Source organism: Peromyscus californicus, unplaced genomic scaffold (assembly GCF_007827085.1).
Source record: "Peromyscus californicus insignis strain IS unplaced genomic scaffold, ASM782708v3 Scaffold_6__1_contigs__length_162567912, whole genome shotgun sequence".
Classification (NCBI taxonomy): domain Eukaryota; kingdom Metazoa; phylum Chordata; class Mammalia; order Rodentia; family Cricetidae; genus Peromyscus; species Peromyscus californicus.
This window is the reverse complement of record NW_026294584.1, coordinates 157322052-157340240: the sequence shown is the minus strand read 5'-3', so window position 1 is coordinate 157340240 and position 18189 is coordinate 157322052. Positions and strand designations below refer to the sequence as shown.

At 42.5% G+C, this 18189-nt stretch overlaps 1 protein-coding gene across 3 annotated transcripts in view; it reads left to right on the top strand.

Moving 5' to 3' along the window:
* Bcat1 (branched chain amino acid transaminase 1) overlaps positions 1–18189 on the top strand; it is a 95623-nt gene that overhangs the window by 61456 nt on the left and 15978 nt on the right. For all 3 annotated transcript variants that reach the window (XM_052722298.1, XM_052722297.1, XM_052722300.1), the window contains exons 6-7: positions 2808–2971; positions 16011–16153. In XM_052722298.1, coding sequence (XP_052578258.1) covers positions 2808–2971; positions 16011–16153 — 307 coding nt within the window. The remainder of the gene's footprint in view (positions 1–2807; positions 2972–16010; positions 16154–18189) is intronic.

The window sequence follows — 18189 nt, the reverse complement described above, 5'->3', positions numbered from 1 at the left end:
GGTTTACCTGGTATTTTTATGGGTGTTTATAAGGTGAGTGGTGTGTATCGGGTAAGGTGACCCCTTTTCCCTCTGGTTATGGTGGGCAGGCTTTCCCTGTTAGGGAATTTTAGGGTATTTCTTCCTACCAGTTTCTAGAAAAGCCCACAGGGCAGAGTGGGTGACAACTGCCAGGAGAGTGTTCCAATGAAGCCAGGGCCCGCTGGTGTTGGTGTGTAGCCCCTGGGAATGTGCCCTCCCTGGTGCCCTCACTTCTGGCACAGTAGAAGTATCCCGACGGCCAATTAGCCGCAGGAGCGCTCTGAGCAGAGGCACAGCTAAGCTGCAGCAGCAGGATACCTCCATCCACTCCTGCCTACTCAGGGTCAGTGCCATTCCTTCAGAGCTGGGAAGGAACAGTGTGTGTTCACGCACAGCCTCCCTCCCAGATGAAAGGATAGTGGAGTTTCCAGGATCTTCATCCTGGGTGGGGGTGAGGGGAGGAGATTCCCATGTTCCGACAAAGTTCCTATTAAAGAACAGACACTTGCCTGGTGTGGTGGCTCACACCTTTAATCCCAGCACTCAGGAGGCAGAGGAGGCGGATCTCTATAAATTCCAGAATAGCCAGGACTATGTAGAGAGACTGCTCCCCCTCAAAAAACCAAACCAAACCAATAACAGCAAAAACCAACCCCAAACCAGCCCCAAAGCAAAGGCTCTGTGGGCTCCCTGACTGGTCTCTGGCTCAGTCACAGTTCATCGGTTTGTTGTAGGGTCTCGGACCCCTGCTTGGTCTTCCTGATAGAGAGAGGTGGAGGCTTTTAGGTGACATTGTTACCTACACAGGCAGTGTGTGTGTGTGTGTGTGTGTGTGTGTGTGTGTGTGTGTGTGCGTGCGTGCGTGCGTGTGTGCGCGCGTGCGCGTGCTCGCATCATGGCACAAAAGTACAGGTGTACAGGCTAGAAGTCAGCTTCTGAGGTTCTCTCGTTTCACCTTGTTGAGGTGAGATCTGGCTGCCATGTTGTGTACCCCAGGCTAGCCGGCCAACAAGCTTCTGGCAGATTGTCTTGTCTCCTCTTCCCACTTCACTGGAGGAGTGCAGGGATTACAGACACATCCCACCACATCTGGCTTTTTAACATTGGTCCTGGGGATTGAACTCAGGTACTCAGGCTTACATGGCAAATATGCCATCTCATCAGCCAACAGAGTTTTTCAAGGCTTACAGATATTTACCATCCAGTTCTTCTCCTTCTTCTCCTTCTCCTTCTCCTTCTCCTTCTCCTTCTCCTTCTCCTTCCACCTCCTCCTCCTCCTCCTCCTATTTTTTTTTTTTCAAGCCAGGCTTTCTCTGTTCTGGAACTCACTCTGTAGACGAAGCTGGCCTTGAACTCAGAGATCTGCCTGACTCTGTCTCCCAAGTAGTGGGATTAAAGGCGTGCAACGTCTCCACCCAGCTACCACCTGGTTCTTAATGGGTGGGCCCTGATAGACAGTGTGCAGTAGAGGCAGGTGTATTGGAAATGCAAGTAAAAGGCCACTTGAGAGCCCAGCATCAGCTTGTCACGCAGACAGCATAAGGTGTGCAGCATCCAGAGTCACTGTTGCTCTTTATGGCTGCCATCCACTGGGATGCAGGCAGGGCAGGCCGCAGCGGCGTGGCCAGGGCAGGCCGCAGCGGCGTGGCCAGGGCAGGCCTCAGTGGTTAGCCCATCATGGGCCATCCTGGTTGGTTTGTCTGTTCCTGAGGTCTTGCACTACATAGCTGACTGGAGACATTCTCCCTTTATGACACTCGGCCTCCGGGACTTTCAGTCTTTAATAATCCACTGACCGGACTTAAGAGCCTCCCTCATGTTGGAGGAATTTGTAGGTTTTTGGTACTTGTAGAAAAGGCTATCTTTTATTTATTTGTTGTTTAAAGATTTATTTATTTTTATTTTATGTGCACGGTTGTTTGCCTGCATTTTTGTATGTACGCTATGTGTGTACAGTACCTGTGGAGGCCAGAAGAGGGCACTGGATCCCCTGACAGTCGAGTTATGAACAGCTGTGAGCTTCCATGTGGGTGCTGGGAACTGAGCCTGGGTCCCCTACAAGAGCAGCCAGTGCTGTTAGCTGCTGGACCACCTCTCCAGCTCCCTGTTCATGATGTGAGGTCTGGCTCATTCTCTCCTGCCCTTTTGATGTTATTTCTCCTGTCTGTCTTTGCCTCTAGAAAAGCTACCCCCTCTGCTGCCTTTTCGGTACCTTCCAGGCAGGTGTGATCACAGCTTCACTCCCCATCTACTCTCCGCTCACTGTCCTCACATGTTCTGGAGTGCCCAGCAGCAGGCTGGGAGAAGAGTTGAAGGGATTAGAGACAGACTCCTCACCTGCTGTGGGCAATAGCAGCAACTGCAACCGAAAGATGTGTTTTTTCCCTCTAAAATCATAACTCAGAAAGCAAATCAAAATGAAACTTAAAGCTTTTAAAATTACAGTTATTTGTGTGCAGGGTGGGGGCAGTTCTCTTCTTCCCACCGTGTGATGTGCAGGGATCGTCACAAGTGAGTTGAGTCTGCAGGCTTGGCAGCAAGTGCCTTTCCTACTGAGCTTGTGTTCCCTCTGGTCCTGCCCCTCCCACCCCAGAACTTAAATACCCATTGTCAGTGTTTTCTTTAAAAGGCTTTGTGTCAAAACCAAAAAAAAAAAAAAAAAAGGCTTTGTGTCACTGGACTTTGGTTGGGTACCCCTTCTGGGAGGTGGGCACAGGTCTATTCTAGACTTTAAGAAGGATGTTCCATTGTCAATTACAGAGGTGTGCATTTTCTCTTTATTACAGCAATCTCTTGGAGTCAAGAAGCCATCCAGAGCCTTGCTCTTTGTGATCCTGAGCCCTGTGGGACCTTATTTTTCTAGCGGAACCTTTAATCCAGTGTCACTGTGGGCCAATCCAAAGTATGTCAGAGCCTGGCAAGGTGGAACTGGGGACTGTAAGCTCGGCGGGTAAGTCAGTCTGGGTGTCCTTCCTGACTGGTGGTGGTCTAGGGGGAATAGCTCTCTGTGGTTTAGCTCTGTAAATGTACTAGCTGTTGGTGTTACTTGTGGCCCCTCTAAGACAGTGGTGTCAGTGATGACAGGGAGTGGGACTGTGCTGTGAACCAGTACCCCCAAGCTCTGCTCCTCTCCAGCCGCAGGGTGGTCCTGGCATTGATCCTCTCAGTTGCCATGGACGGCAGGTGTACCTGCTGTGAAGGGGTGGAGGAAAGCCCTGCATTGGTAATGCCTGGCCAGTCTCCCAGACTGTGTGCAGTTGGCAAGAAATAAAAGAGCATTGGAGATGTGCTGGCCAGTTTCAGGGTGGACTTGGCCCTAATTCAGAATGCCCCTCGATGTATAGAAGAGGATTAACTATGCTGCGGCTCTTCCCGGGTTTGAATCAATTGTGACACACATGTCACAGCCAGGACAGAGACACTCCTGGGAAGTGAAGTGACTTTCAACGATGTCCTGGAAGGGTTAGGAAGGTTGAACCCAGCAACAGGCCTCTGAGATATGGGGGATGTGAAGGGTCTCCCACGAGCCCCAGGTGCTCTCCACTCACAGTGACAACCTTTGCTCGAGCATTTCTGGAAGACGGCCTTCTCCAGAAAACTATATGTTTCAGCTTTCTCTGACTGCCAGCCCCCAAATCACGACACGGAACCTTTTTATTGTTATGAGTACTTGCCCTTGGCTTACGCTTATTTTTAGATAGCTCTTATAGCTTATTTTAACCTGTTTCTCTTCATCTACATTTTGCCTCAGGGCTTTTTATCTTTTTATTTCTTCTGTATGTCTTTTCTGCTGTTTCTGTATTTGGCTGGCTTGGCAGCTACCTGACTGACTGGCCCTGGCATCTCCCTCTCCTTCTCCCTCCTTCTCTCTCACTCCTGGATTCCTCCTCCTGCTTATTCCTTCTGCCCACCAGCCCCTCCTGTCCCTCTGCTCCCTAGCTATCGGCTGCTCAGCTTTTTATTAGACCAATCAGGTGCCTTAGGCAGGCAAGGTGAAACAGATGAACAAATGCAGCATAAACAAATGGAACACATCTTTACATAGTTAAACAAATATTCTACTCCACAATAACTACAGATTCAGTGCTTCAGGTCTATTCCTTCAGTCTTTGTGTGTGTAATATTGTTACATCTAACTTCTGCAGTATTTGCTACAGAGGAACAAAAGACTTAGAATTAGAGTCTCCCTTTAAAAGAGCAAATGGGGGCTGGAGAGACAGCTCAGCAGTTCAGAGCACTTGCTGCTCCTCTAGAGAACCTGAGTTTGCTGTATGTCAGGAGGCTTGCAACAGCCTGGAACTCCAGCTCCCAGGGATCTGATGCTTTCTTTTGGCCTTTGTAGGCACCTGCACATAACATACAGCAGACACACACACAAGCAAGCGAACACAGACGCGTGTGGAGAGGGTATATTTGTGTTGCTGGAATATCAGTGTTCATGTTGTCTTTCACCATAAATGCCAGTGAGCAGAGGCAGGGACGGAAGCTTTAATTAAGATGTGCTTTATTCAGTCTGTGATCTGAGATGACAGTAGAATTACATCTTAACATCTCGTCTCACATCTCATTTGCAGCCAGCAAGCATTATGGGGGTTAGGGGTGGAGTTAGGCACAAAGCAGCCCATTTGGAGCTCAGGCAGGTGTCAGGGCAGTTTTCTGAGACCCATGGTGTCCTTGTCTGTCCTGTTTTTTAATTTATGTGTGTGAGCATTTTGCCTGCATGCAAGTCTGTAAATTGTGTTCTTGTCTAGTGTCCTTGGAGGCCAGAAGAGGTCCTTGGATCCCCTGAAACTGTACTTCTAGGTGACTGTGAGTGGCCATGTGAGTGCTGAACCCAGGTCCTTTGCAAGAGAAGCAAGTGCTCTTAACCACTGGGCCATCTTCCCAGCCTCCCTGTCTCTTGTTACAGGTTCTTACGCTTTCATTTGGATACTTGCGCTCAGTCTCTGCTTGGAATGTGAATAGTGTAGACCAGGGCGATGGTAGAGAGGTTAACCTAGAACAAACTAGTAACAGCATGCATGTGTGAAGCTGTTCATATATGTGTCTAGATTCTCAGCATGGAATCCGAATGTGTCCTTATAGGACAGAATGTTAAAGTCCCCTCCTCATCCTTCATGCCACTATTATTCATACAATTGGTCACTTCTCGCCCCTTCCAGGGTCTCGTCTGTCCACGTTGCTGACCTCGGTTTCCATGTCACCTATTCCATGTCATCAGTTTCAAAGTCAGTCAGCCTTTTTCCCACTGCGAGCTGTTCCCAACCTTCCTGTGGGGAATGTGTGTCATGGTGGGCCCTGGGCCACCATCATGGTGCCACATGAAGACATTAACCCTATCCCCAGAGTACTTTGCCATAGTGAGTTGACAGAGTCATAGGTTCTGAGGATTAGGGTGCAGGCATCACTTTGGGGAGAGAATATTCTGCTTCTGGTTTTAAGGTGCCACCTGCATTAAATTGTGGGGATTGTCCAACCATTTCATGTGTTAACATTGTGTGCTAGTGTGTTCTTTACACATCGGGGAATAATAAAACCAGCACACTTTGGGCTTCCATTTGAAGTCACTAAACAGAGAGAGAGAGGAAAAAAAATGTAGGCCATTTAAACATTAAAGAAGCTTTGGAACTTCAATTTCCAAACCTCTAGAGCCTGAGGCATTTGGGGATAAATGGAGATGTTTTGTCTTAAGTAGCTGTTTCCCACGTGGCTCACAGCCAGGCCTGAGTTTCAGGCTCATTCTCACGTCCTGTTTCTCCTCCTTCCCCTCGCAGGGCAGCATTTGTTTCATTAAAACATCTATCTATCCTGTGGTCACTTTCTTCATTTGTGTGTTTACGTGTCGATGCATATGCCATGGCATGCAAGGCCGGTCAGAAGACAGTTCATGGGAGTTGTGTCTCTCCTTTTCCTGGGTGGGTCCTGGGGGTCAAACTCAGGTCATCAGGCTTGGCAGCAAGCACCTTTACCTGCTGAGCCATTTTGCTGGTCCAGGGCAGTATTTTAATGGAAGTGTTTGGAAAAAAAACCACTTTATTAGAGTTTATTGGAGCCTCAATCCAGAGTATGGCTTATGGTTTTCTCAGCTGAGACAATGTCAAGTATACCTTAACCAGGCTTGGATTTGGAGACCACCAATTCTTCAAAATTATAAGTGGATTAGAATAATTAGAGATGTTGGGGGAGAAAGACTTGGGTCTGACATGTGCTCTCTGTCCCTGAGAGAGAGAAAGAGAGAGAGAGAGACAGAGAGAGAGAGATGACAGAGAGAGACAGAGACAGAGAGAGGGAGGGAGGGAGAGGGAGAGAGAGAGTATATGTGAGTTAGTTGCTGGAAATCAAATTCGATGCTTTGTGCATGCTGGGAAATGTTTTCCCACTAAACTACATCCTCAGTCATTGTTTTGTATTTTCTTACTTATGAAAAGTAATAAATGGGGTTGGAGAGGTTGCTCAGTTGTTAAGGGCACTGGTTACTCTTGAAGAAGATCTGAGTTCAGTTTCCAGCAGTCACATGGTGGCTCACAGCTATCTATAACTCCAACTCCAGAGGATCTAATCCCTTCTTCTGGTCCCCACAGCACTGAAGTGTTTATCTAAATTATTTTATCATTAATAATAACTCAGGAGTCAGATATTGGGGCAAAAACCTGACAGATCAAGAAAGCAGCAGAGGAATGACCAGCTGACCCTGATCTCTAGGCTTCCCAGATTGAAAGGCCCCTGAACCTTTCTAAGCCCCTCCTTATTCCTTCCTATGCTTCTCTGTTGTTTCATATCCTGTGTTTTCCAAAATCTCTATGGCTAATTCCGGTTAGCTTGTTCTTGACCCCCTGATTCAAGGCTAACCTTATTGACAGTCTTGGACTGTCACAGTATGATCAAATTTCCCCCTTTTTGTCTAAATAAAAAGGAAAGGATTTAACTATCACAGTAAAACTTTATACAGTAAGAACAATTATTAGGTAAGAACTACATTCACAATGTCCAGTCCATTTGTATTTGGCAAATTCAGAGAAATTATTATCTATCCTATCTTCATGAGTCCACAGTTTTATACTTAAACCACTTTTTATCATAACTTGTATTACCATCCTAAAAGTACCTTTTTAGACCTTGAAACATTTTCTTAGATAAACCACTTAAGCTTTTATATCTCTCATCCTTATACACTTTACATCTCTTTTGTAAGTTTCTTTTCTGAATTTGGTAACAAAGAAAATGGTATAACTACCTAGTCTTCAATACCATCAGAGACCAGAGAAGGATGAAATATTATCTGTAAGCAGAAAGTACAGAACAAACAGCTTCTAAAACTATAGAAATAATAGAGATATCTGGCTGCCTAGACAGTCACCTAAGGTAATGGGGCATCCATCTTTTCAGCTTATAGGCCTAGAATGTCTGACAGACAGAAGTAGGAATTTTGAAGGACTGTCCTACTTCGTCTTGGCAAAGTTGAGCAATCCTTTCTTTTGTGTCCTGTTTGTCCAGTTTGGACAGCATACTGTCAACAGTCAGCAAGGGCAGCTTCTTGCCCAATGGCTAACTTTTGCCACAAATGAAAGCAAACTCCATATGGAGGTTCTTCGATGCCCATCATCTTCTCTGAAGTAAATTGGTGCTGCCAGGAACAGATGTAGCTCACTGTCATTAAAAGCCTTATGTTATTAAAATATATCAAATGCCATATTCTGTAGACCATTGAAGTATTTGAAGATCATCTAGCTATCTAAAATATATCTGTTTGACCTTGAAAACATAACAAATCTGGCTATAAGTTTGATTGTTATACGTGACTAACTACTAACCTGCATTTCTTAATTATCCTCAATCGTTTGTAATAATAACTTTCAAGCATTAGAACTTCACATTAAATTTTTAAATGAGCTATATAGGTACAATACCTTAAGGAAGTGTAGAAACATATATCCATTATGTTCTAACAAAAATAACCTTAAATTTGAATCAATATACCAAAGTCTATACCAATATAAAATATTTGAGATTAATAGTTGCTTTTTAGTTTAAAAGTAGGTTCAATAATCTTCCCTTTTTATCCTATCATTCCTATATCTCCCCTTTTTTTCTTTTCAGAAAGAGATCTCTGAATCTAACCTTCTTTGCTTAGTTTCCTCCCTGACCATGACCAATAACAACTTGAAACCAACCCTGTTAAACGATGATAAACATCTATAATCTATTGAATGACCAAAAACCACCCACCCTACTCTTGAGAATGTGGGTATCATGTTCTTAAAATTACTTGCTGTTGTTTGGGGACAATAGCATCTTTAGAGGATCCTGAGAAAATTAAGATAATGGTCAAGTCCTGGGAGAGCTAGCTGTTGTCCGGTCTTGGGTGATGGGAAAGTGTGGGGCTTCTCTGAAGTCCTGACTGGAGTACTCTGTGAGGCTGGACTGTGTTAGCTAACCACTTTGAAGTTTGTAGTCCAAAGCTGATCTTTGGGTGGTGTTTGTCAGCTTAGTGGTGTTACCGCAATCTAGGTGGATTCATCATTGCAGGGCCCCATCATCTTCTTGGAGACCTCAAAGGTCACTACCAGGAATGGTCATGGTTCACTGAAGAAAACTTAAACGTTTTAAATGTCATGTGCAGCAGATCGCAGAAAGGTTAAAGGACCACAATCTGTTAACTATATCTGGGGAACACAAACTTAGTTCCTAGTTACATGCTTCAGATTCATGCCTAAAATCATGTACAGGAAGCTAGATGAAGCATATTTCTAGAATTAGTTAGTACTCTATATGGCTATTATCACAACAGAAAGTTTAAATACATATACAAAACAATCTTTTTAAATTTTTTTTTTTGAGACAGGTTTCTCTGTTTAGCTTTGGATCCTTTCCTGGAACTCACTCTGTGGCCCAGGCTGGCCTTGAGCTCACAGAGATCCATCTATCTGCCTCTGCCTCCCTCCTGAGTGCTGGGATTAAAGGCATGCACCACCACCACCTAGCTATAAAACAATCTTTTATATTTTGAGATAATATTTATACCTTAAGAAACATTTTAAAGGGTCAAAATAAAACCAAAGGATTATGAGATTAATGACAATAGAATAGTCCCTTAATTTTGTTTTTTTTCTGTCCCATACCAGGTGGCTCTTCTGACATGAAACAGAGATTTTTAATTTTCATTTAACATTTAACATATGCTTAGGTTTAAAGAAGGAGAGAGCCACGTTCCAACTCCAAAGCTACCTTTAATTTTTTACTGACCTGGGACTACAAAAAGACTATTTGCTTTATATATAGAGAGAGAACAGCAGAAACAAACACTTGGGAAGATTTATGAAAGTCTATCCTGTTGGATGTGTTTTATATCATTGGCCAATTTACTCTTTTTCTTGGGACATTTTCTTCTGATGTCTCATTTGTCTACTAGTCTTCAGATTCCTTAGTTGTGTGCCTTCATTCTCCTGAAAAGACAAAACCAAAACCCTGCTTTAGCCCTAACTTTGGAGAGTTTCCCTTTTGGTAGGTTATATCTGATCAAATGAAAGGCATTTGTTAGTCTTATAAGTTAGTTTAGATTGAATGGTCACACTGGTTGATGAAGTATCACCTCCCCTAATCAAGAGGTCTCTCCTGTTCGAATCTAATTTTTATCAATTTTGATGGTATCTATAGTTTTTCTTCTTCTGTGGAAATAAAAGCAAAACCTCTTCCCCAATGCAACACAAATCCTGGTTTCCATTCTGAGGTGAGCGCATCTTTAAAGTATACAGGCTGACTTAATTCTGTAATTTTTTTCTGTTATTCAATGTCTCTGCAGCCGTTATTCCTTTCTTATTAGCATTTAAAAAATTTAAAGTTAATAAAGCATTGTTTAATCTATCTCTGGGGGTCTTTACCCCTTTCTGTTTATTAAGCATTATTTTATTAATATTTGTTAATATTTATGATTTTATTATTATTAATCTTTTAAAATGCAATTAGATCTTTCTACACTTGCTTGTCCTGTAGGATTATGTGGTATGCCTGTAATATGCTTTTCATTGTGATAAGCAAACACCTGTTTCATTTTCCTAGACACATATGCTGGAACATTGTTAGTTTGTACAGGTATTTTCATGTTGTCCATAACTTCTAATAAATGCGTGATTACAGAATCAGCCTTTTCAGAACTCAAAGCAGTTGCCCATTGAAATTCTGAATATATATCTATGGTATGGTGCACATACTTTTCCAGACTCCACAAAATGAAACATATCCATTTGCTAAATTTCATTTCTTTGAAAACCCTTTTGATTACTTCCTGCAGGTAGTGGAGTTTGGTTATACAAAGAACAAGTAGGACAGTTCCTTATAATTTGGTTTGTTTCCAAATGATAGAAAAATCTTTCATTAAACCTTTGCTATTAATATGGTGTTTCTAATGAAATTCTGAGGCTTCTAGCACATTTCCTACCAATAGCTGATCAATTTCATCATTATCTTGTGTTAAAGGGCTCGGTAGGCCCATATGGGATCTGATAATATGTTATATACAATGGATGATTTCTACTTCTGATTACTTGTTATAATTGAATAAATAACAAAGTTAATTCTGAATTATCTAGAATAAGTTAAGCAGTTTCAATATGTAAAACAACTCTTTCTGCATATTGAAGTCAGTAACTATATTGAGGACCTGAAAAGTCTAATAATACCATGAGAATAGCATATAACTCAGATTTCTGAACTGAATCATAAGGGCTTTGAGCCACATTACTTATTTTTCCTGACTTATAATCTGCCTTTCCTGATTATTTGATTCAGTGTAGATTGTGGGGCTCCAGAAATTGGTGTTCCTCATAAAATGTGAAATAGGATCCAATTAGTTCTTTTTATAAACTGAAGTCTCTTGCTTTGGGGGTATTTGTTGTTAATCCCCCCCCAAAAATTGCTGCAAGCTCTGCCAGTGTTCATTTTCTGTCCATAATGAGGAAATTTCAGCATTAGTGAAAGGCACTCCAATTTCTGGTGTATCTATTCATGTCAATTGACTAAGTCTCAATTTTCCTTTCAGAATCAATTCAGAAAACTTTTCTATACAGGTCTTTAATTTTTTACTGTCTTTATGTGACAAAAATATCTTTCTGTATAAGAGTTCCTGTAGGAGAATGTGTAGAAAGCAAAAAAACAAAAACCCAACCAACCAACCAACCAACCAACCAACCAACCAATCAAAAAACCAAAAAACAGAATACAATCAAGCTCTGGATCCTAATAATCCACATGTCCTTCCTGTAATTTCTTTTCTATCAAAGCCAATTCTTTCTCAGCCTCAGCTGATAATTTTCTTGGACTATTTCAGTCTTTATCTCCTTGAAGGCTTGAAACAAATTACTTAGTTCTTGAGTTGTTAATCCAATTGTGGACCATAGCCAGTTAATATTTCCCAGCAATTTTTGAAAATCATTAAGAGTTCATAATTAACCTCTCCTGATTTATTCTTTCTGTGGTTGAATTTTTTATAAAACTATCTTTTATCCTAGGTAATTAATAGAATCTTCTCTCTGTATTTTTTCAATAGCAATTTGTAATCATCAACAAATTCTCTTTACTTTCATCAAACATTTTTTCCTAAGGTATCTACATCTGACTCAGCTAGTAAGATATTATCCTTTCAGTGGTAAATTATAAATTGAGGAAACTTTATGATTTCTATTAGCAGTTGTACAAGACCCTCCATTGGTATCTTCTGTCTTCTAAGAGGTAGAGAATTATTATAAGAAGACACCATAAAGGCAACTTTTCTCTATCCTGTTCTTATCAAGGTATAGTGAAAAAGCAGTCTTTTAAATATACCCAGGCAGGCTTGTCAGTTAATCACTTTAACGGTAGGGCTGTTGGTGCCTTTGAAAGATCAGCAGCTGTTGAGCCCTGTTTATGTAAAACCTGAAGGGTTAGTGACTGTTTTTGATAATACTTTTAATATCTCTCTCAGAAGCATTCTTTATTTTATGGTTTGTTTCTGAGATTGAAGGAATGCTAATCTGTGTTTTCCATTGCTGTAACAAATCATATGCCCATAAATTCATTGCTGTATTAGCTACCTGTGGCTTTAATTTTCCTCTCTGTCCTTCTGGCCCTGTACACTCAACCCACCTTCTACTTTGTTTTATCTAAGATAAAGTTCCAATCCCTAGAATCTGACTATTTACCTCCTGAAGAGGCCAATCTGGATGCCAAGATTTTAGTGCAATTATTGTTACATCTGTGCCTATGTCAACTAAACCTTTGATTACAGTGCATTTATTTGTATTTTTAGTATATGTGCTTTGGTCTTTGATTATTTATAGAAGTTTGCCAAAATTCTTGTTTTTATGGTCTCTCATGAATTTTTTTTAATACAGTGAAGCTGTTCTGTCATCCAGAGTAGTGTGTTTTTTAACAACAGGCATTAAGTCTTTTAATTGCTCTGTGGAGGAGTTTCTCCAATGCTGACAGGGAATGATTGAAACAAATTTGATAGTGAGAGACCCCTTGAGGTATTTTCAGGTGGCAAAGGGTTACCTTGCCTGTCCCATGTTGATCTGCATTCATTAGTCCAATGCCGGACTTTGCCATACCTTCTGCGTATTCTAGAAGGCTATGGCCTCTGTTTAGATTATCTTTAGAAAAAACATTGTTTCTAGGAAAACTTTGCCTACAATCCCTTAGATGGCCTTGTTTACTACAATAAAAACACCTGACCTTTTGATTTTTCTTAAAATTTCTAGAAATTACTTCTATCAAAGCAACATCATAAGCATGAGATCCAGTATCAGCTGTATTTTTAACCTACTCATCTATTAGTGCTGATCTTGTCTTTAAAGGCCTAATCACCCTTTTGCATTCAGAATTAGAATTTTCAATAGCCCTAAATTCAATTAATATTTGTGTAACTTCTGGATCTGATAACATTTTATTTACAGCTGGACTCAATCTTTGCAAAATTTCAGTGAAGCCTTCTTTTGGGCCTTGTATAATTTTAGTAAATGACTCAGTCCTTTTTCCTGATTCTTCAACCTTATTCCCAAGCATTCAAAGCTGCTAGAAGACATAGGGCCAAGGTGTGATCATCAAAGCCAAACTTTGCAAATCAGCATACTGGCCTTCTTGAGAAACTGATTTTGGGAAATATCAACACCTCTAGCCCTACTTCGTTCTTCTATGGCTCTAGCTTCCTCTTCCCAGAAAGCATCAGGAGGCCCGTGTTTTCTCCTTGGCACCTGGGGCATGCATGTGATTCTGCTCAGTTGTGATGGTGCTGGGCAGGTCTGTGAACATAGATTTCTTTGCTGTTAGAGTCTCTGGTGGGCTTTCTTTAATGTTCTGGAGATAGAGTTGTGTATTAAAGTGATAATGTCATACATGCATGAGTGTTTGCATGTCTGTCTGTGTGTGTGTCTGTGTGAGGGTGTATGTGTAGCATGAATCTTAGAGAGTCTTATTAATAAAATCAAACCCAGGTCCAGTTATTGGGATGAACACTGGAAGGTCAGAGAGACAGAACAAACCACAGCTAACCTCACCTGGCCAACTTCTCAGCTGGTCTTGTTTCCTCAGATGGAAGCTTCTGTGTCCTCATATCTGAATGGCTCTCAGCTGAACTGTGCGGCTAGAAGCCTGAAAGCTTAACCAGCCCAATGCCTAACCAGCTAAATGCCTCTAGTTTCTGGTCCTCACGCCTTATAAACCTTTCTGCTTTCTACCACCACTCCCTGGGATTAAAGACTGCTTTCTAGGATTAAAGGCGTGAGTCACCATGCCTGGCTGTTTCCAATGTGGCCTTGAACTCACAGAGATCCAGAGGGATTTCTATCTCTGGAATGCTAGGATTAAAGGTGTGTACTAACATTTTCTAGCCTCTGTATCTAGTGGCTGTCTGTTCTCTGACCCCAGATAAGTTTATTAAGGTGCACAATATTTTGGGGAACACAATACCACCACATTTCCTCTCTTTTTGTCTAAAATTAAAAAAAGCTTATAACTAATACAAGAAAAACTAATAAGTAGATACAATATATACTGTCAAAAATCACATTAATGATGTCTAGTCCATTAACATTTGACAGATTCAGATAAAAACTCCATTATATATATTGACAATGTCCAGTCCACTAACATCTGATAAACTCAGACCAAAATTTTTTCATTACTTACCTTATTTAAAACAAGTAGTTCCTTTTTAAAAGTAGATTCCATAATCTCCCTTTTTATCTTATCATATCCATATTCTCTTTTTTCTTTTCATAATACATTCAGTAGTCTACCTTTTGTCATTTTTATATCTTCCCCTTTTTCTTCAGTGTAGATTCAGTGATCTATTTATCCTATTATTTCTTTATCTTTTTTTCTCAGAGTAGATTCAGTGATCTATCTCATATCTTATTCTCTTTTTCTTTTTGCTTTCTAGAGGTGAAGATATCTTTAGGGAATCTTGAAAAGAAAAATTTTGGGTTAATTGTCAAGTCCTGTATCATTTGTCCAGTCTCTGCATAAAAGGAAAGTTCAGGGCTTGTCATAAGTCCTTGCTCGAGTAGTCTGTCAGGCTGGATCATCTCAGCTAGTCATCTCGAAATTGTCCTAACCAGTTTGTAGTCCAAAGTCGATTTTTCCATGGTGTTAATCGGTTTAATGGCTTTATCATATATAGTCCATGTGGAATCATCTTTGTGGGGTCTCTTCATCCTTTTGAAGATTTTAAAGTCGCTGTTACGCGTGGTCATGGTTCCCTGAAGACTTTTTTTTTGTGCCTCCTCTATGGTTTGGAGCAATCACAGTCTGATAAATGTCTGTCTCTCGAAACCATGAACACTCTTCCCTAGAAGAGAAAATCTTCACAGCAATTTCTCCCCACCATTTGTCTTTCCAAACTTTTCCAAACTGACCTTTGCCGATGCTTTCTTGTAACATGATGGTCCTGGCGATTCTTCTCTGAACAAGCAGCAGTAAACCCTTCGTCCCAGGTAGCAGCATCACTGCAGTCACCAACACGATGAGAAGGAGCTGGCAACGTGGAGCAGTAGCCACTGCTTCCATGGTCCCACCACTGTTTGTGACTCGGCCCCGGCTGAAGCTTCTCCTTAGCAAGCCTCCTAGGCCGGCCTCAAACTCGGGATCCTCCTGCCTCTGCCTCCTTCAGCAAATCCAACTGGCGTGCACCACCACAACCGGCCGAGTGTAGCTCGGGCCTGAGCTGGGGCCCACAAGACCCACAGGCAAGTAGTTTTTTCGAGAATTCGTACCACGAACGTTGGGCACCAGATGTTGGTGAAATTATTAAGGCCACTCCATGTAGTTAAAAGGAGATTTATTTAATGGTGTAATTTACAAGTTAAGGGATAGGTAGGTCGCGGGGTCTGGGTATCGCAGTCCAGCGGTGCTCTCTGGAGCTCTGCTTGGCCCACCTTCACCGTCCAAGGTCCCGGAACCGAGTCAGAGCACAGCCCATCCAGATCTCAGGTCTCCAGGCGCCTCCTTTGGCCCCGCCTTGTAGGCGTGACAGTTGCCAAAGTCTCAATGGGGATTGGAACTTCCAGATCAAAGCTGGAATGGCTACCCACTACATGTATGGGTGTATGTATGTGTTTATGTGTGAGTGTATGTGTGTGTGTCTGTGTGTGGATGTATTGGTATATGTATGAGTATATGTGTGTGTGTCTATGTGTGGGTTTACGGATGTGTGTGTATCTATATGTGGGTGTATGGATGTGTGAGTGTGTCTATGTATGGGTGTATGGATGTGTGTGTCTGCGTCTATATGTGGGTGTGTGTGTCTGATTAAGCCTTGAAGGTGGGCACAGCAGCTCACTTAGTTAAAGGACTGACTGATGATTTGTTCTCTAGCTCCATACATGCACATGGGTGCATCCACACACACACACACACACACACACACCATCAGATGAATGAATAATAATGCGCTCGTTAGAGTGGATTGTGGGCACAGGGCGACACGTGTGTAAGTCAGCAGGCTTTCTTTTCCTCACTAGCAATTACGGTGCGTCCCTTTTGGCGCAGTGCGAGGCATCAGAGAACGGCTGTCAGCAGGTCCTCTGGCTCTATGGCGAGGATGGACAGATCACCGAAGTGGGCACGATGAATCTGTTCCTCTACTGGATAAATGAAGATGGAGGTAATTGCTCTTCTGGGGACCTGACCGTTGGTGGCAGGGGTGCAGGGGCTGGGGTCCAGAGGCTGCTGTGGAGCCTGCATCACACAAGGTTCTGTAGTCTTGTTTCTGCTGGAGAGACGGCTCAGCAGACTAGAGCAGTGGCTGCTCTTGCAGAGGACCTGGGTTCTGAGCAAGCACGTGGTAGATCACAGCTGTCTGTTACTCTAGTTTCCGGAGATCCAATGCAGTCTTCTGCCCTCTGTGGGCACTGCACGTGTGTAATGTAAAGACATACAGACCAAATACCCATGTACATAAAATACATTTTTTTTCTTAAAAACAGGTCGTTTTTCCTCCCCTTTGCTGTCTCCTAGTGTCACAACAGTCTTCAGTGATGAGTCTTGGTTAGTTCAGTAGTAGTTCAATCTGTACCACGTAGTATGTACTAGTAAACCGTCTGTTGACTATGGGGGCAATTAGTGCTCGTCTCCTTATTTTTCAGAACTTGGAATTGAACTCCTACATGCTAGGCAAGCTTTCTCTAGAACTACACTTGTGGCCCCCATTTTACTGTTTATTTTGAGGCTCTCTATAGTTGCCTGGGCTAGCTTTAACTTACTGTGCAGCCCACACTGACCTTGAGGTTGCCATTTTGTCGGAGCTCTACTAGACTTGACTTCGATGGCCCTTTGACTTCTGTTTGACCTTGTGGTGCTGAAGACATAAGCCAGGACCCTTCTTCCTGTTGCCAGGACTCCACCACTGCTCCACACCTCTCTCTCACTAGAATTCTCTTCAGAATTGGTGTCCTTTCTACACATTTTGATAACATTTCAGAAGCCCTGCAGGTTTTCTTTGCATTCTGTTTGATTGACCTAGACTCTTAGGGTGCAAGGAGGCCCAGAGGTTGGGAGTGCTTGCTGCCAAGCCTGATGACCTGAGTTCAACACTTGCCACCCACAAGGTGGAAAGAGAGAACCCATCCCCAAAAGTTGTCCTTGCACCTCCACCTGAATGCCCTGGCATGCATGTATCCGAATATTCCTACACAAAATAAGCTGCACTTTTAAATATAACCCAGGGTATATCCTGAGGTTGCCAGTAGATCCGTGTTTGTTGACTCTTGGCCACTATATGTAAATCACAGACATTCTGTTCTTTTATTTTCTTAAGACAAGGTCCTGTGTATACAGCCCAGGATAACCTTGAACTCACTATGCAGCCAAGGCTGGCTTTGAACTTCTGATCCTCCATTCTCTTCTTGAGTGTGGGGGATTATAGCACACCTGATTGTAGATGAATTTCTAAATGGTTTTGTTAAATAAAAAACACGGAGCCAAATATAGGGGTGAAAGCCTTAGAGATCAGGGAAATAGGAATAGCCACCAGCCAACCTTACCTCACCAACTCTGCAGCTTCCAAACGCGAGCTACTTCCTGTCTACCCATGCCTTTATATGCCTTGCTTTTCTGCCCTCTCATTGGCTCTTAGCCTAGCTACCTCACTTCTTGTCATTGTCTGTCTGTACAGACCTCCAGGTCTCTATGGTTGGTACTGGGATTAAAGGCATGTGTTACCATGCTTGACTCTATTCCCTAGTATGGCCTTGAACACAGAGAGAGAGAGAGACCCTGCCTGCCAAGTGATCAGATTAAGGGCATGTGCTGCCTGACTTTGTTTACTTAAAATGACTAGCCTTTTCCCCCTGATCTCCAGGCAAGCTTTATTTATCAAACACAAATAAAATATCACCACACCTGGCTTTTGTTGTTGTTTTGAGGTAGGACCCCATCCTATAGTCTCTGCCAACTTCAAACTTAGAGGAATCCTCCTGCCTCAAGCTGTGGAATGCTGTTGTTATAAGTATGTGCCAATATATGTGGCTTGAAATTCAGGGCTGTGTCTAGCATCCTGAATGCTTCAGTGTCAGGCTTTGATGCGAGCTCAGTGAAGTGTTGACAGTTTATACGGTATTGAGCTAAATGATCCAAAGCGAGGGACAAAGTCAGCCTGCACTGACCATTAGGATATTGATTGTGAGATGTAGGAGCACATTT